The sequence below is a fragment of the Panulirus ornatus genome, chromosome 64, assembly GCF_036320965.1.
Source record: "Panulirus ornatus isolate Po-2019 chromosome 64, ASM3632096v1, whole genome shotgun sequence".
Lineage (NCBI taxonomy): Eukaryota > Metazoa > Arthropoda > Malacostraca > Decapoda > Palinuridae > Panulirus > Panulirus ornatus.
Window position 1 is genome coordinate 3635893 of NC_092287.1, and position 20258 is coordinate 3656150.

Sequence of the window (20258 nt, forward strand, 5' to 3'; positions counted from 1 at the left end):
CACACACACACACACGACTGGATGGGATACAGCAATACTTTTCCTACAGGTGGACGTGTCATGTACCACGATCCGGCAGGTTACAGTCTGTCTCGCCGTCATATTACCCCATCCTCATTTCCGAGATCACCTGACTCATCTCTCCGTGATTTAAGCCTTTCCTCTCTCCCTCCTCCTCCTCCTCCTTGATCAAGCTGGCTCCTCCACCCTCCCTGGGCACGTATAAAGTGGATTCTTGCCGTCCTCCTCCTTTGATAATTCCTCCCCCTACCATCACATACGCCCAAATGGACCCCTCTCGTCTTACCGGATCACCTCGTTAGGGTCTGGCCTCTCATCAGGATAGTCGTTCGCTGTAATACCCCCTTTTGAATGATGCACAGATGTCGTCTATAGACATTTATCGAAGGAAAGAATGGAAAGAGATTTCGATGCTGTGTGGCGGAGTATATGGGTAGAGCTGTTTCCTAGCTTTGCCTCCTTTTCAGTTGGGTCGCAAAAGGGCAGTGTATAGTGGGAGGTTATTGAGAGAGAGAGAGAGAGAGAGAGAGAGAGAGAGAGAGAGAGAGAGAGAGAGAGAGAGAGAGAGAGAGAGAGGGTTGTCATTTCCCCATGCAGGAGTTCAGAATGGGGGGCAGCAGCGGGCTCCCTCTACACATACATGAAAAAAGTCTGGCCAGGAGTTAAAAATCTCGTCTTTTGTATAATTTCAGACAACCAGGGTCCTGTTTTACTACCCCCCCCCTCCCCCATATTACCTGCTCCTGCCTTAAAACCAAAGGAATATGTAAATGTCATTGAGAAGTTATGAAATAAGCGTTTGATTCTCGGTTTCCGTGATGAAGCGACAGTGGCGCTAAATCATGGGTTTGTTTGTGGACGTGGCGGGTTGATGGGGGACGGCCCCCGGTGTGACGCGATACGCTGTGACGCCGCACGTGTGAGCCACCTGGAGCTAGTGGTCCGTAACGCAGTTTTACACGCACGTCACTAACTCTCGGCTACCGTCAGGTTAGCGTACCTCCCTACCTACCTTGTTTTAATCTCGTAGGGGTCATTCGTACCCACTCCTAGTTCGTGCTTAGTACATGTTCATAACCCTAGTACATGTTCATCCTAGTATTATTCGTACCCCTTACTAGTTCATCCTAGTACATGTTCATAACCCTAGTATTATCTGCTGTTACCTGGCCTATCTTTCACATTTGACTAAAATAAAGAATAGGTTAGAATAAGTTAGGACCCGTTAGATTGATTACGGATATAACTTGTATAAACTTGTTAGGTTTAATAGAGTTATACTAGGTTAGGTTAGGTTTTAAGTTGGTTTAGTTATGCTAAGGTGATAAAGTGAAAATTAGGTTACGATAAACTTGGTTACAGTAAGAATAGGTGTGTTAAGCATGATTAAATCCAAATAAGTTAGGCCAGGGTAGGATTAGGTAAGGTTAGGTTAAATTTGAAGAGGTTAGGGTAGTGTTGGGTAATGAAAAGTTTGGTGTGGGTAAAGTGTAGGTTTATCTTAGGTTTGTTAAACGGTAGCTAGGTTGGTAGTGTTCACCAGTAAATAGTAAGCCTACCTTTACATAGTCCACACCTCAGTTAAGCATCTCCTTTTCTTCCCATGAACAAAAATATAAGATGTAATTGTGGGGTTTGATGGTACGGTGCAGCAACACAAAACATTGTCATCGAACTGAAATATATTATACGATATATCATTTCCATACCGTCAAATATGTGTGTGTGTGTGTGTGTGTGTGTGTGTGTGTGTGTGTGTGTGTGTCCTGGGTTTAAATGGGTGTGCAGGTGGCAGGCTAAGGTATGCATAAGAAAAAAAAAGGGAGGTGGGTGGGAGAGGAGGGAGGGATATATGAACGCGGCGAGAAATTGTGTGTTGGCACATATTTGTTCAGTCCTGAAATGTGTGTGTGTGTGTTGTGAGTTTTCCCGAGGCAGGTTGTGTGTAGTGGTGAACTGCTTGGTGTCGAACTGTGATGGCAGATTTCCCCAGTGGTGAATTGCTGTTAGAATAAGATAAAGGTAGCGATCTGTTTAATAGCTAGTTTTTGTCATGGTGAATTTGTTCCATGGCTAGTTATGTAGTGGTGAATTGTTTTTGTGACTAGTTATGTAGTTGTGATTTGGTTTTTGTGGCTAGTTATGCACTGGTGAATTATTTGGTGGCCAGTTATGTAGTGGTCAATTATTTGGTGGCCAGAAGTGTAGTGGTGAATATTTTGGTAGCCAGGTATGTAGTGGTGAATTATTTGGAGGCCAGTTGTGTAGTGGTGAATATTTTGGTAGCCAGATGTCTAATGATGAATTTACCGTTACATCTTGCGGTGCAAACACACACACACACACACACACAAGACATCGAGAACACTTACTTTAATTGATTGTCTCACATTCCCCTTGGATTATTTATGACTGATGATTTCTGTTGATGATGCACTTGTGACATTTACGCGTGTCGTTCGTCGGTAATTTTCGAACGTGTGTGTCACTCCGTTTCGTGTATCGGTCGTACATTTTCTCTCGCGATGGTGGTTTAACATCGTTGTCTGTAGCGTAGTGAAAATGTGTGATGGTGTTTTTGAATTAGGTGCTTTAAGTTTATTTTTCCGGGCTTGTTAGAAGACGCTCATTACAGCCGTCATCTTGGTGGCTTCAGAACCATCAGATGAACAGTTGCAATGATACGAACTGGAATAGTTTGCCTGCATTGTTGTTGGACTATTATCATATAGGTTCTTGCTACGTCGATTTTGTCATTTAGATCCGTGATTAACTAAGCAGATTTCTAAGCTCATAAATTCTTAATGCCTAATGGATAATATGCGTCTTGATAAAGTCCACGAGTTATTATTATAGTCTCGTTCCAGTTGGATGTTTATTCAGACAATTATGAGCGAGTTGCCGTAAGTAAATAACCTTCACCTAACCTCCAGGTCTCGTATATGGAAACCCCGACAGTTTCTTTGGAGGGGTCGGGAGAGGAATGTGCAAGTTGCTCCGACGTTAATATATTAGTTGATAAATGCCTCCGTGGCTGATAGGAGCGTGAAGGCCCGCTCGAACCGCTAGGCGGGTGGGGGAGTGGCCATAATTGCCTCCTCCTCCTCCTTTTTTTTTCTTTGTCTTTCCACCACCGCCACGACAACCTCCACCATGCAGGTATGCAGTACCGCTGGCCGCGGGGAGAGTGCCTTACCCATGTCCTTTGCTTCACGTACAGGGAGAGACGGAGGGAGGGAGAGAGAGAGAGAGAGAGAGAGAGAGAGAGAGGGACTGTTAAGTATCCTTGTTGCTACTTCCCTCCTTTCCTCGGGACAAGAACTGCGTTGGCGGACTTTTGGCTATCTGTAATCAACCAGGTTTTTGTGGAAATTATCGTGACCCCTTTTGGCACGATGATACGACCCTTGGGCTCGATGGTACGACCCTTGGGCACGATGGTACGACCCTTGGGCACGACGGTGCGATCGTTGGACATGATGGTGGTACGCCTCTTTGGGCCATGTTACGACCCCTGGGAGTGGTGGTACGACCCTTGGGCACGTCGGTACGACCATTGAGGAGGATGGTGCCGTTCTTGCTCACGACGGTAGCGATCGTAGGGCGTGGCGGTACGATTCCCAGTGTTTTGATGGGCCTGGACTTTACATAAAGACCTGGCGGCCTTGAAATAAAGGTCAGGTCAAAGGGCTTTACTGTCATATCCAAGGGGCGTACCGTCGTGCCGCAGAATTACATACAGTATCCCATGACGTTGAGATGACCTCCATCCCACGTTTTCTTCGTGTGTGTGTGTGTGAGGGGGGGCGGGGTGCAGACCTCCCTTGACCTCTGTGGCCGAACCATTGGACGTGGTGTGTGGGTCTCAGAAGGCGGCGGTGCCAGGCCCTTAACGGGTAAACCCCCGAAGGGCCAGGGGGTCCTCGTGAACCCACCACGCCGAACGGCCTTCGAGGGATGGATAACCGGGGGGGGGGGGGGGGGGGGGGGGGGGTCGTCGCCAGTGTCGCGTGGTTCTGTGGTCCCCAGGGCTTCCTGGCTAGGGCTTTGGTCTCCGGTGTTATCTGGCTAGGGTTGTGGTCTTCAGGGTTGCCTAACTAGGGCTATGTCCTCCAGGGTTATCTGGCTAGGGCTGTGGTCTTCAGGGTTGCCTTAGCTAGGGCTATATCCTCCAGGGTTATCTGGCTAGGGCTGTGGTCTTCAGGGTTGCCTAGCTAGGGCTATATCCTCCAGGGTTATCTGGCTAGGGCTGTGGTCTTCAGGGTTGTCTAGCTAAGGCTATGGTCACTGGTGTTATCTGGCTAGGGTTGTGGTCTTCAGGGTTGCCTAGCTAGGGCTATGGTCTTCAGGGTTATCTGGCTAAGGCTGTGGTCTTCAGGGTAATCTGGCTAGGGTTGTGGTCTGGGTTATCTGGCTAGGGCTGTGGTCTTCAGGGTAATCTGGCTAGGGTTGTGGTCTGGGTTATCTGGCTAGGGCTGTGGTCTTCAGGGTAATCTGGCTAGGGTTGTGGTCTGGGTTATCTGGCTAGGGCTGTGGTCTTCAGGGTAATCTGGCTAGGGTTGTGGTCTGGGTTATCTGGCTAGGGCTGTGGTCTTCAGGGTGATCTGGCTAGGGTTGTGGTCTGGGTTATCTGGCTAGGGCTGTGGTCTTCAGGGTAATCTGGCTAGGGTTGTGGTCTGGGTTATCTGGCTAGGGCTGTGGTCTTCAGGGTTATCTGGCTAGGGTTGTGGTCTGGGTTATCTGGCTAGGGCTGTGGTCTTCAGGGTAATCTGGCTAGGGTTGTGGTCTGGGTTATCTGGCTAGGGCTGTGGTCTTCAGGGTTATCTGGCTAGGGCTGTGGTCTTCAGGGTTGTCTAGCTAAGGCTATGGTCACTGGTGTTATCTGGCTAGGGTTGTGGTCTTCAGGGTTGCCTAGCTAGGGCTGTGGTCTTCAGGGTTATCTGGCTAAGGCTGTGGTCTTCAGGGTAGTCTGGCTAGGGTTGTGGTCTGGGTTATCTGGTTAGGGCTGTGGTCTTCTGGGTTATCTGGCTAGGGCTGTGGTCTTCTAGGGTGTCTGTATGGGGGCATCTGTGAGTGGGACCTGAAATCTTAACAGGATTTTCATTGGGTTCCACTGTGGGATTCCTCCTCCACGCCTACCCTTGGGATCTGTGGATAGATGGACGTCTGGGTGGTGTCCCAAGGCCAGGTGGCCAGGACCTCTGACCAGCAGGGAAGGAGGGTTGTAACCTCCCCCCCAGGAAATGTCAAGGAGTGGGAGGAACCCCTCAGCACCCAAGTCGTATTATCACATTTCTTTTTCTTATTTACTTACTATCTTCATAAATATTCGTTGGCTGATTCGTCCTGCTCTGTTTATGGTGATATTTATCGATTTATTCTGTTTTTACGACCCCTTTTTTTTGAGATTTGTGTCTCGTTTTACTTTGCTGTCTTTTTCCTGTTTTTGATATTAGTGTTCGTCTACATCTTCAGCCATTAGTGTTGCACTGGGATGATGATGACAGAACTAGTGGGTGGTATTTGAGGCAGTTGTTTGAGAGTTATGTAGACAACCTTACGTGTCAGGGAGGCTGGGGTGATCTTGCGTTGGTCAGGTGTGATTGCCTGAAGGGATTTGACAAGAAGCGAGACCAGGTGATCCGCGGTGTGAGGTGTTCGGGGCAAGACATTGTCCTTGTGGGGTTTATACGTAGGACTCTGGTCTTCCCTGCCTCTCTCGAATGCTTGGCGGCTGGAGAGTGAGTGGTTCCTTGGGATATATATATATATATATATATATATATATATATATATATATATATATATATATATATATATATATATATATATATATATCTGTTGCTTCTGTTTAGAGAGTATGGCCACCAGTATATCTCGTCGCGTACGACATCGATTCTTTGTTTTGGTTCCCTGTGCGTTGTGATAATAGGTTACCGAAGATGTTATTTGTGCCCTTTGTGTCATGTATGTGAGGTTAATGGTAATTAGGAGTATTTATGCCCCTACCGGAACGACGATGCGATCTTTGGTATGGGATGACCTGCTCTTTGACCTGATCGTTAACAAGTCGTGCTCAAGGGTCGTACCGTCGTGCTCAAGGGCCTTACCTTCGTGCTCAAGGGTCGTACCGTCGTGCTCAAGGGTCGTACCGTCGTGCTCAAGGCTCTCCCAATATTGAGACATGAGAAGGCGAGGAGGCTCAGCGGAGCGTCCATGTATAGCCCGTCCCACACAGCCCTCAGCGCTGAAGATAAGGCCTGAAAGAAGGTGATTATTGGTATAAAGAAGCAATTGGCGGCCACACACAACCTCAGGGGGTCGGTTGCTCACAGGGGGACGGACATGGGCCCGCTCCTAGCCGGCCGTGGGAACCCCCCCCCCCTCTCTCTCTCTCTCTCTCTCTCTCTCTCTCTCTCTCTCTCTCTCTCTCTCTCTCTCTCTCTCTCGTGTATCTCATATATATATATATATATATATATATATATATATATATATATATATATATATATATATATATATATATATATATATATGTATATATATATATATATATATATATATATATATATATATATATATATATATATATATATTACGTTTATTTTGTATTAATTTCAGAGGTGAATGTGACGGGCCATTCATTTTGATCTCGTATGGTAATTATGATTGTGACCTGTTATCATAGACGCTGGCCAGTTCCAACCTTAACCCTTTAAGTACGGCGGTACGACCCCCTGGGCAGGATGGCCTGACCTTTGACCTTAGAATTTAGGGAAGAGATTCCGCATGTCAACAGTTCTGTGTATCCTAAGGTCACAGATCCGTCTGACACTGAATATAGCATAGTTACTGCTTATCTATAAGATAAACCATAAGATAGATAAAGATACTGCTTATCTATTAGATAAAGATAAAGATACTGCTTATCTATAAGATAAACCATAAGATAGATAAAGATACTGCTTATCTATTAGATAAACATAAAGATGCTGCTTATCTATTAGATAAACCATAAGATAGATAAAGATACTGCTTACCTATTAGATAAACCATAAGATAGATAAAGATACTGCTTGCCTATTAGATAAACCATAAGATAGATAAAGATACTGCTTATCTATTAGATAAACCATGAGGTTCTTCTTTCGCAGGTATGTGAATAGTGTGGTGGTCTTGGCGTTGTGTGGACGACTTTGGTAAGTACATATGTATCAGTATGAAGTGTTTATAGTTATACTGACGTGTTCGATACCATGAACAAGATGGTACGACCCTGGAACACGACCCCCCTTGTTGTAAGACTGTACGACCCTGAAACATGATCCCTTGTTGCAAGACGGTACGACCCTGGAACATGACCCCCTTGTTGCAAGACGGTACGACCCTTGGGTATGATGGCCTGGTCTTCTGATCTGACCCTTATGGTGTAAGGTCAGTGGGCCAGGCCATCATTAAGGTCGTACGTCTTGCTGAAGGATCGTACCGTCGTTCTCAGGAATCGTACCGTCATGCTCCTAAGAATAAAAAAAAAAGTAAGTTAAAGCATTATTTTGTAAAACTCCTTTCCGGGTCGACACGGTCTGGTGCGCGCCACGCGCCAAGATAAAAAACAAACAACAAAAAAAAAAACACACCAGCAACAGCCAAATCTGGATCTCCGTCGCTCTCACTTTCCGGTATATTGCCATCCGTCTCGCCAAGTGGGGTCCGGCGACACGCCAGGCTGGCGGGAAACTTTTACCATCTCCGCCTGGCCCCGCTCGACTCTACTACCAACATGACGGATACAGTAAATTACTCCTGCCTTAAGTTTTGAAATAGGGGGTAGCATATTACAGTCCCGATCCCTCGTCCTGTTCTTAGATATTTAAAGTATCATTAAATGTAAACCGGATAACGTTACAGGGAATTATGAACAATATGATAAGATATGATAAAGTCTCTGGCGTATGTGATGCAAAAAGTGGTAATACACGTGTGTGGCAACTTCTCCGATGTTGTCATACACACACACAGGAACTGTGGTGGATGGGAATGACTGGCAAGTTGGCAACTGTCACGTAATTTTCCTACCCCCACCCCCCTTTCCAAAAAGAAAATGAGTAAGTGAACGACTTTTCTAAGCTAGGTTAGGTATGATTGCAATGTGTCTTGACCCTTATTATATGCAACGTAATCTGACGTAGCCTAACCAAGCTTAAAGAAAACGTATGGGAGGCAATTTTCAGATCAGATTTTTTTTTTTTATTTATATTACATATCAAATCGTTATATTTTCCTTTGCATTCAACTATACCATTTTCTTAACTCCTGTATTATTCTTTCATTTCTCACATTTCTCAGTGGCATGCAAGGTATTTAACAAACTTGTTTGATAAGATTATGCACTATGCAAATGTAGAGTTAACCCTTTCCTCCATATGATGGGAACCTGAGATGGTGGTGGTAGCAGCATTTGCCTATCATAATTAAATCGCTAGTAGAGGTAGATTGAACCATTGTGAATGTCTGGTTTCATTAAAAACATATCCGATTATCGACCAGCTCATTATATACACCACTATTGACCATCAACATCATTACCTACCCGAAAAATTATTATTCAAGTGGTATTTAATGTCTTTTAAGGCTACAAAGGTAAGTTACTTAATCTTGTATTTTTTTTATTTTGTACTTGTGTGACGTATTTTCGTGACTCATTATTATGTATATAACATTTGTTTTTGTATTTGCCATTGTCTGGTCTTGTCTTCATAATCTTTTATAGTACGATGATATGTATATATATATATATATATATATATATATATATATATATATATATATATATATATATATATATATATATTTTTTTTTTTTTTTTTTTTTTTCATACTATTCGCCATTTCCCGCATTAGCGAGGTAGCGCTAAGAACAGAGGACTGGGCCTTTGAGGGAATATCCTCACCTGGCCCCCTTCTCTGTTCCTTCTTTTGGAAAAAAAAAAAAAAAAAAAAAAAAAAAAAAAAAAAAACGAGAGGGGAGGATTTCCAGCCCCCCGCTCCCTTCCCTTTTAGTCGCCTTCTACGACACGCAGGGAATACGTGGGAAGTATTCTTTCTCCCCTATCCCCAGGGATAATATATATATATATATATATATATATATATATATATATATATATATATTTTTTTTTTTTTTTTTCATACGATTCGCCATTTCCCGCGTTTGCGAGGTAGCGTTAAGAACAGAGGACTGGGCCGTAGAGGGAAAATCCTCACCTGGCCCCCTTCTCTGTTTCTTCTTTTGGAAAATTGAAAAAAAAAAGAAAAAAAAAAAACGAGAGGAGGATTTCCAGCCACCCGCTCCCTCCCCTTTTAGTCGCCTTCTACGACACGCAGGGAATACGTGGGAAATATTCTTTCTCCCCTATCCCCAGGGATTATATATATATATATATATATATATATATATATATATATATATATATATATATATATATATATATATATATATATGCGTACGTGAACGAATGTGTAAATCTGTATATAAGTTTTTATGTGTGAATATACATATCTTTGACGCAACTCTTGGCTCTGTGTAAGCAAGACGCGTGGGTCTTTAATAAGAAGAGACGTGTGAGAGAGTATGTTACCCCCTGGCTGGTGTTACATTTATCGCAGTACCCCCTGCCCGCGCCAGACTCAACCCGTCGACAGGAAAGACGCGACCGGGTGCGTCTCCGGGGATTTCAGGGGTCGATGGTGGGCAGGTATTGAATTAAAATGGGTTGAAAGGGAGTGTCATGGAGAGGTATTGTGGAGTCTGATCACCTGTGATAGGAATTATTTTTTCATTTATTGAAACGATATCTATGCTGATTATATATACATTAATGATTAAATGTTTATTTATATGATGGAAGATTTGATTTCGTTTCTGGAAAAAAATAACTTCATTGCTTTTTATTGAATAACAGCTCTCGTGTTAGCAAATGTAATTATTTTAAACTTCTGCGTGTACGACACAACAGATTATTATTATTATTATTGGAAGTAAATATTATTGTATAAACAGTTGTAGACGAAGATGAACATTGGTTTAGAATTGTCTTATAAGTTTGAGATGTTGCTAAGCTCGGATTATTTAGAAATGAATTGTTACGTTAAGTTGAAATAGTAGATTCAGATGTAGAGGACTTTCAAGTTAGGCAGTGATCCGCCCTTTGGGGTCGTGTCCCCCTGACGCGTCACTTGGTATTTAAAAACAGCTTATTTTGTCACTAGTGTTGGGAGATGTGTGACGCTACCCATTCTTAAGCCAGGCACAGCGAGGGACACAAGGATTCTGTGCGAGCCAGAAACACATCATCAAGTTAAGGAAAGTCAAATAATTATATAAGAATTCTTAAGTTTATCCTCTGACAGAAAATGGAATATTTGTGATGGAAATTGGGATTTAAATCGTATTTTAACGGAGTGTTATGAAGTTCGTAACGTTTAATGTTTGATTCGGCAATGAAAATTCACTGATGAGATTGATCATTGAAGGCCATTTTGCTAGGATATTCGTATATTGTCATCAGACGAAGTATATTCATATTGGATGCTCAGAATAGACGCCGAATTACGACGAATTATATATATTGTGGAGCTGGTGTTGTTGATGTGATCAAGTCGTTGCAAAATCATTACTGTGAACAACTGTGGATATTAAATATTTCGATTTAAATAATAGCTTTGGGTGTTTTCGTTTTTGGTGCTGTCTGGCTTGGTCAAATTAGGACACTCTGTACCCGTAAATGTGTGATATTTGACATAGTGGTACGTATTGCTCTCGTCATTGTTGTTGTGAACTAGATACGGAGATCGAACTTAATTAGTGATTGACATAGTTTGTATAGGTCGTTGAGCAGCGGATGGTAAGATAAGACCGTAATGAGGGTCAAGAAGCAAGTGACTTGGGATGACGGCTTCAGCCACCACGATAACGGGCTCTTTGGCAACGACCTCGATGATAGAAGTGGGGTCTGTCACCGTAGAGACAGGGGCATCGTTGGTAACGATTGTAACGGCAACGCCAGTCACGTATATGGTAACGAAAGTAACGCTAATAATGTCGTCAATAGCGTAAGCGTCTGTAACGACAACTATGATGCCCGCGACGAGCGAGGCTTGGCGTCCATCTTCCGGTACGTCAACATGGACGCGTCGCTTTCCCGGGGTGACCCTGTGCTGCAGTACCTCCAGCTCCGGTACGGCTCCAGGGGCGAGGAGGAGGCCCTGGTTGACAGCGCGGACGAGCTGGAGGTGGAGGCTATCGAGGCGGAGATGTGCCACGGGACCTGCTACCCGGATGTATTCACAGGTATGATGGACAGGACACTGTACCGTTACGCCATTCTTGTGAGGAATAAGATCTTGTTTTTACATGAATTTTGGCTGTAACATACATGAACTTTTCATTATGATGTGTACTTTGAATGCTAGAAGCCCTTAACAAGTCAAAATGTCGTGATTTTGAACGTTTTAAGGAAAATTAGCAATTTTCTGATCACGAAATAGTTTGTAAACAAACTTGGCACTTTTTCGATTGCACTAGAATCGCCTTTCTTTTACAAGATGATTAGATATTACAAAGCAAGCAGTTTAATCGTCATACAAAAGGTGAGACTTGAGCATGATTTCGTTCATGGTAGAAGAGTAAGACGTTTGGGAAAGATGACACCAGCTAATGACTTCCACCATCGTATAGCTGTAAGGAAATGATAGTAGCCCAGGTTATCATTAAACCTCTCAAGTATAAGAAAGAGTAAAGTGATGCGGTTGTGAGCTGCACACGTCCTCTCTGTGGTACACTACCTCCCCAACAAGGTTTGGCTGCTTCTACAGTGTGGTACGGGGAGTGGGGCTTAGGCTTGTAGTCAATTAATGTAATTGTTGTAATGTAATTATTATATATACCTACTTTTATCTTCTTTTTTTCATTTAGGAGTGTCTCCTTGTTGAGTGAATTCCCTTACTTCTCATGTTTTTACCCAAGGCACATACCCTCCAGGGTCTTTTTTACTCTCCACAATCTAACCTGGACTGACTCACTGCTAAAAATAATCCTGTAGCTTCTTGATAGCGCGCGCGCGCGCGCGAGAGAGAGAGAGAGAGAGGTATTGAATTATAATCAAGGTTAACCCTCGTTCTTAACTGCTAGATATACTTTGTTAGGGGGAGGAGGGTGTATACTTGCTTCATTTGGGGACCCAGAGGTGAGGGGGGGTTACATATTTATGACTGGGTGCTTTTGACTAGCATTGATATGAATGTACCTTGATTATTTAAAGGTCATGTGTCTCTCACGCGTATTTATGAATAGGTTAAGATGATTTGTGTTTGATGTAAGGTTGTTGATGTCTTGGTGATTTGCATAAAATGAATTTTTCCATTTTCTGTGTACGTTTGTATATTCCGGGACTGTTGAACACATGCGTTTAATTTTCATATATATATATATATATATATATATATATATATATATATATATATATATATATATATATATATATATATTATTATATTTTTTATTATACTTTGTCGCTGTCTCCCGCGTTTGCGAGGTGTGTGTGTGTGTGTGTGTGTGTTTTTACGTGTTCACTATTTCCCGCATGAGCGAGGTAGCGTTAGGAATAGGTAGATGTGCTTTATAGGGGGAAAGCCTAGCATGGATTCTTTTGTTTCTGTTTTTGGAAAGCAATACATGAGGGAAGGATTTCCATCCCCTCCCCCCCTACACACGCGCGCGCACACACACACACACACACACATATATGTATATGTATGTATGTATATATATGTATATGTACGTATGTATGTATGTATGTATTCCAATGTTGCCAGAGATGATTCATTTTAGATAAAACCTAAATAGTATGAGTAATGTTTTTTTGAGATTTAAAACGCAACATGTTTGTTGCGTATGAGTCACACGTACTACCGTGTTGGGTTCGGTGCATAAATTATGTGCTCAGCTGGCTGGCTGTGGGCAAACCGGTTCCCAGGAGGGACGTATGTATATCATACACACACACACACACACACACACACACACACGTGTCTGCCGGGGAAGCCACAGCGCGAGGAGGAGGGCCGTCAGAACACCTGGATCAGACGCCCAGCCAATTACAGACGAGATCCGCCATTATCATCATCATCATCATTCATCATCATCATCATCAAAACCTATGCCGCCATCATCACATTATCCCGAAGGGGCGGGGAGGTTGATTTATTCCATGGTCTCCCCCCCCCCCCAACCCCGAACGCCCCTCACACACCCTGCCTGTCGTCACCGACGGCGTAGATATATATTGGCGTAGATATATATGTACAGAAGCTCAGAGCGGCGTCAGTCACTCCTCCCGCGTGACACGGCGGCGGGCGGGTGGAATGCGTGCCGGGGGAGCAGCGTTAACCACGTATGGTTCGGCGGGTGATTTAAAAAAAGTCTACCCTCCTTGCGACCATAGATTTGTCCCCCCTCTCTACCTACCTTCCCAGGGGGGCTTGTCAAAGGCATGATGTAGTGTTCAGGGTTGGCTGGGGAGGGGGGAGGGGGGGGGGAACTGTAGTAGTACAGACAGGCGGCCGTTCACAACCTGTTTCAGTCGTTACGTAAAAGACGCGTTTTTATTTCTAAGTTAAAAAAACAAATCTAGCGAGCTTTAAAGACGTTTGTGGGGGGGGGGGGGGGTGAGGCCTTGACTGTCGAAGACGCGGGCAGGAAGGTGATTCTCTCTCTCTCTCTCTCTCTCTCTCTCTCTCTCTCTCTCTCTCTCTCTCTCTCTCTCTCTCTCTCTCTCTCTCTCTCTCTCTCTCTGCCGCCTCCTAGTGGTCCTCTAGGCCGTACTTGCTTCTGTTATATACACTCGGATGAGTCGTAGTGCTCGCCAGCACCGTGGGTGTGAGGTACCTGGTATAATGGTCTACACAATGGCTTCTAATGAGAGGGTGGTAGACCTTTTATATATTGGAAGGTTTTCAGCGGGTGTAGGCGTAAGTATACCCCCCACTCCCTCTCTCTCTCTCTCTCTCTCTCTCTCTCTCTCTCTCTCTCTCTCTCTCTCTCTCTCTCTCTCTCTCTCATCCCGCCCGCACATGATCTGCTCGCGTGGCAGTCCATAGAACGAACGTACAGCTTCGCCGTCTCAGCGCACATAACGTTGGTGAGGTTACGTGATTGGGACCCGTGCAGTCCTCGATCTGCCACAGGGTTAAAGCGCTGGCTCTTACCAACCAACCCCCACCCACCATTTCTTTCCAGCAGCATCTCGTCTGGATGTATTCCCTCACTTGTAGTTTCACTGGAGTCGTACAACGTGTCGTGGCTGGGATTGAAATGTTTTGGAATCGGATCACCCGCGTTAACGCAGACTTGTGTGAAGAAACGTATAGTTTAGGGTCAGTTCTGGTCATAGAAAACATGAGCTGAAAACCGCTTCTACGGCATTGTCCTGAAATACATGCTACTTTATATAATCATAATAATAATGATAATAATAATAATAATAATAACAATAATAATAATTATAGTAATAATGATAATAATAGTAAAGTGGCTTACGTAATGGGTGTATGTATGTAAGGGATCACATTGCCTTCATGGTGATTCTAATCCCATCCTCACTGCTATGGAGTTTCTGCTGTCACAGGTAGACACACACACTTGTGTCATTAATTTGTTTTGTACATTAATGATTGCGTATTGATATGCCTCTATTTTTGTTGTATATTTATTAATGATTTTGTATTGATATGCCTGTTTTTGTATATTTAATGATTTTGTATTAATATGGCTTTTTTTGCAGTTATGTATTATATGTGCTCATTCTGTACATGAAACATATTTTGCAGGTTTACATTCTCTTATAACGTTTAGGTTTTGGTAAATTGTGTATATTTTTGTAAAGTTATTTCAAGAAAAAAGTCTTAATTTGTGTACCTACTGTATAGAAAACGATTGCTTAGATCGTGTCAGAAATAATTAATTATTAAAGGATAGCTGGGCAGATTTTAATTTATTTATATTATTGATTATTAGTTATTGATTTATTAGGGTTTGCGAAAGGGCCATTTGCCATCGGCAACTCAAGGGTGGGCCGCTTTGATACCTGCTTCTTTCCCTACACGTCGAAGCTTTGGAACTCTCTCCCTTCTCATGTCTTTCCCAATAACTATGACCTAACACGTTCTAAAAAGACAGGCCTTTCACGTCCGCTTAAATTCGTAAAGACTTTCCCTCTGTGTTTTTCGGTTTCACAATATTCTCTTAATGGTCTTAAATGGCCCGGCCTTCATGTGGACCTTCCTCCCAGACTGGAGCCTCCAACACGAGATGAACTTGGGAATTTGACCTGATCGGGGTCACGGTCAAGTGGGGGTTACGTGTCCACCAATCACAGGGATGGAGATGACGCACAACGCGTCGTTGCCAAGCGTCCGCAGTTACGCTAACACGAGTTGCGACGCTCATTTGTTTGCGTTGCAAGCGATCTTGCGTCTGCAACCGGGGATCCGCCGCTTTACCCCGTGTTGCACAAACCTGTTCCGGACTCGTCCATGCGTGACGAGGGCAAGGTCGGATGAACAGCTGGTTTGCATCGTCTTCCCCTCGTTTTCTATGCACTTGTTTATGTATGTGCCCTTCCGATGTTCCCGTTTTCTGTCTATTACCCATCCCTTCCTAGGGCTACAGATTTATCTTGTTAGAATTATTAACATACTTTTGAAGTTGTTAGTTTGTAAGAAAGAATTATTCTCGAATTTCTAAACCATATAAACTTAGAAAATATTTCTCAGTGTTTACTCTCAGGAAATCCAACTTAAACTTTAAAAGCTCACATACCGTAATTCAAACTGAGTTTTGAGAAATTAATAAGTATGAATAAAACTTATTTTTTTATGTGTTAACGATGTGTATTGTCGATTCAGAGAGGCACTGACCCCATAGAAATAGAGAAACACACACACACACACACACACACACACACACACACACACACACACACTCGTGTGTGGCCCTCTCTCAACACGTGTTTAAATTCGACTCGCGTGCTTATCATGTTCGCTGGGTGGAGGGAAAAAAAAAATAGAAAACGGTGAGAGGGTTGGTTCACAGCACGGGCCGCGTTGATGACCCGTAGCCGAGATGTCTTTGGGGGAGGGGGGGGGGGAGTTGTTCAAGTGCCCGGGTGATTTATTTTCTCTGTTTCCTCAGGTGAGCGAGAATGTATATAAATCACCTTGGAATTTATATTTACGGTTTAGTGTGAGTGTGGCGGTATAGTCCAAGCTGTTGTTATTATAATCCTCCTGTGTTGTTGTCTTTCGTTTGGTTTAATGTTGGTGTTTTTATTTTCATTGTTATCATTGCTGTAGTGTGATTAACACATTGCGGTGTGAACTGGTCATGATCAACAGGGTCGTATTCGAGTTATTGCCAAGTTTTCCTGTTGCTGTATAACTTTTACGTAACATTTTCGTGTCAGTGTAATACTTGTAATACTGTATTTCGTTGTTGCTTATCTATAAGTATAGGAACTTGTGTAATACGCTATAGAAAACACACACACATACATACGTGTAATTGTTGGCGAATAGGCGAAACAGAAATAGAGAAAAAAAGTTGAAAGTAACCACCCACATTGGAAAAAAAAATGGAGGTGTGGGAACTGTGATGTGCATTGTGTAGGGGGGAAGAAACGTGATACGAGATTAGAAAGGAAATGGTGTGGACGATAATGGAACCTGATACAGAACCATTGAAGTAAATGGTAACGGTAGAGGTCTGTTAATGCCAGGGAAGTATGAATGGAAAACCAGAGGAACGACATTGGCTGTGTGGTGGTGAAGGGGTCTGATGGGGGGGGGGAGAGGGAGTGATAAGGGAGGAAGAGGAGGAGGAGGAGGAGGAGGTTTAGAGAGAGAGGGAGATAAAAGGGAGGATTCAGTGACAGGGAGATGATAATGGGTGGAGTGCACTGGAGGGAGACCAGCAGGATGGGGGGATGTGAGTTGTGACGTTATCTTTGGCGGCCCTGACGCACACGCTTGCTCTCTCTCTCTCTCTCTCTCTCTCTCTCTCTCTCTCTCTCTCTCTCTCTCTCTCTCTCTCTCTCTCACACACACACACACACACACACACACACCGCGCCATTCCCACGTTACTGACTGCCTGGCCAAATCTTTTGAATGTAATTAGGAAAGCTTTCCATATCGGCGGCGTAGGAGGAGTCGCGTGGCCGGCGCCCATTGTCAGGGGGGGTCTGGGGCGATAGGCGGCCGTCCCCCAGGGACACGGCACCGGAGGAGGGGCGTGTGTACTCTCTCTCTCTCTCTCTGGTTACCCCTGGCGGCCGGCCTGCTGTTCCTCCCCTCCTGTTCCTAAGAGCTTTCCCTCCCTCCCCCTTCCACTCCTACCTTTGTCTGCCTCAGAGACTTTGTTTTGATGTTGTTCTTGTTGTCCTTACTGTTGCTTTACTATCCTGTCTCCGTCTTTATTGATGGTTGGGGGAGGAGCCTCCTGCTTTACCATCGTGTCTCCCTTTATAGCGATGGGTGAGGAGGAGCCTTCTGCTGTACCATTCTATCTCCATCTACATAGATAAGCAGCTCGGGCTACTGTCCCCCCTCCCCTCCCCTCATCTCTTCTCCAGAAGATAAACCCTCGTCCTACACCACCATCAGGTCTAGCATTTATCTGGCTTTCCCATGTGCTTCCATATGCCCCACACCCTGTCGTTGCTAGCTTGTGAACCATTGGTAATGCTGATCGCGGTGTGTGTGTGTGTGTGTGTGTGTGTGTGTAGGGAGAAGGGCTAGCCAAACATCCCTCTGTCTGGTTCCACTCCTCAGGGTTGATCCCGTCTCATGTCTTCTTTTGTTTCGTCTGCTGCTACACTAGCTGTTTTTCTTGCTATTGTTGTGTTTGTCCCTCCGTCTGTTTCTTGCTGTCGTTGTTCACTCTGGGTATTGTTCAGTGAACGTTCTTCAAGTGCGAACCTCACAGAACAATGCTGAACACATGTACATAACATATGTATGGAAGCAGTCGCTATAATAACACTGGTATGTTTTTACGATGAAACTGAAAATTGGGATAAATCTCTGGTCTTAGGTTAGATCGTATTTGCATAAGATGTATTCGACCTGATTTTATTTTTCATTTTTTCACATTACCTCAACCCGTAGTTTCCCATCTTCTTCAACATCCGTCCCACGTTTTCTGCGCTGGTCGTAAAATTGTTACATCTAATTGAAGATCGCCTCCGAGGGTTACGCCCTGACCAGCCGGCCGTCTGTCACGCGTGCAATGACGTGATTTGCCTCGATGTTGGTGAGTTTAAATCAACGCGTGTCCGTCAACCAGATCTTTGCCCATTATCCGACCCCAACAACCTGGTGGATCAGCTCCCAGCTTCCCCCTCACCCCACCAATAGGCAGCTGTCATTCGCTTGATTGCCTCCATTTGGCATTAACTGCCTCTGTCCTTCCCCATTTACTGTTATACGTTAGCCCAATTTTCACCTTCCCATTTTCATACGGTTGTTCGCGGTCTTCCTTCTTGTATAGTCTTCTGTATGTATCTTACTTTTATCAGTTTTGTTTCCCGACGCTACCTTGCTGACGCGGGAAACAGCGATTATGTATACTGATGATAATCATGATGATGATAATGATATTGATTCTTTTGCTAAATCCAAATGTTTGATGTAGTCTTCCATTGTTACCTTCGTATTAATTCTTCTGTCTTTCCTTATCTGTTTCTCTATTTCCTCCATTTGAAATTAATTGGTCTTATTAACCCCTTCATTCCGCTGCCTTCACAACACAAGCGATGCTACATTCATAACTCATATCCCTGCATTCTCAAGTCCCGATGAAGTTAGACGTTTTCTTAGAATTAGATTAACTGAATTTGAGTTTCCTGCTACTCGTTTTGGGTTTGTGTGTGTGTGTGTGTGTGTGTGTAGGTATAATATTTGTTTATATTGCATCTCTGTTTTTCGGTTTATATGGATCGTGTTTTCAGCTTCCTGTCATTTGTATCATATTGCTTGATGGTGTTGTTTGGCATTTTAATCGTTCATTAAATCGTAGGGATGATAATGTTACTTGACGTCACTTTGTTGTCCTCTTCTTCATCTTTACTACACCCTCATACTTTATTATCACATTCCCTTCCTCCACTGCATCGTTTTCTGTTCCTCATTTGAATTCTCTGTTTCCGCCACCCATTCTTTTGCATTTCCTCTGATCTTCACCTGTCATTGTCTTCCATTCTCTCTCTCTCTCTCTCTCTCTCTCTCTCTCTCTCTCTCTCTCTCTCTCTCTCTCTCTCTCTCTCTCTCTCTCTCTCTCTCCATTGTAGCGTTCTTCCTGTCCTCTATCACCATGTCCCTACATCATCACCCCCTCCCCCCTCGCCGCCGCTGTCCACCATCGCCACACCGGGAGATCGACCGTGGGCTGAGGTTAGTCTGCTTCCCTCTCCGTGTCCGCCATGTTTGACACATCACATGGCGACGCTTGTCAGGTGTGTTGACGACCCCGCGGCTCCGACTGCTTAAGTACCTTAGTCTCCACGTGAGCTCAGCTAATCCTCTCTCTATTGATGTCCATCTTGGTCATTTGTCCCCCCGCCCCCCCACCTTTTTTTTTTTTTTTACCGCCATTCATCTTCGTTTTGTGGGTTAGGCCTATAGGCTCCTTTTTTTTTTATTCCATTTAACAAAAGCGTTGCGATCTGGCACGTTGAGAGAGAGAGAGAGAGAGAGAGAGAGAGAGAGAGAGAGAGAGAGAGAGAGAGAGAGAGAGAGTGGATCTTTCTCTCTTCATGAGAGTTTAGGGTAGCGGTGTGGTATAGGCCTGTGTTGGTAATCCGGGTTGGTCGCCTCGCCCTACCCCACCAGTCATTTCCTCTCCCGTGTTCTTGTGCGATGTCGGCCCACGTTCGTTCATTCCACTCCGCCTAGTGTTTTGTTCTGCTCTTATCCCTAGGTACCTGATCTTCATACTTTTCTTAAATTCGTTTATTATTAACTGATTCTGGAGGGTACATTGTGTGTGTGTGTGTATGTGTGTGTGTTTTTTATATGTTCTCCAACCGTGATTCTAAATACCCACTTTACCTTCAGTGTTCTGTTCCGTGAAGCCACGGGAAAGTAACAAATACAAACGTGCGGGAGAAGTCGACCAGGGAAGGG

The 20258-nt window shown here is 44.1% G+C and overlaps 1 protein-coding gene across 3 annotated transcripts in view; it reads left to right on the top strand.

The window, feature by feature from the left end:
• Nucleotides 1-20258, top strand: part of LOC139746315 (uncharacterized) — a 174368-nt gene that overhangs the window by 84844 nt on the left and 69266 nt on the right. The window contains exon 1 of one of the 3 annotated variants that reach the window (XM_071657441.1): nt 10905-11370. The exons of the other annotated variants lie outside the window; for them this stretch is intronic. Coding sequence (XP_071513542.1) covers nt 10941-11370 — 430 coding nt within the window. The 5' untranslated portion in view covers nt 10905-10940. Of the gene's footprint in view, nt 1-10904; nt 11371-20258 lie in introns of those variants that run through there. 3 annotated transcript variants of the gene reach the window in all.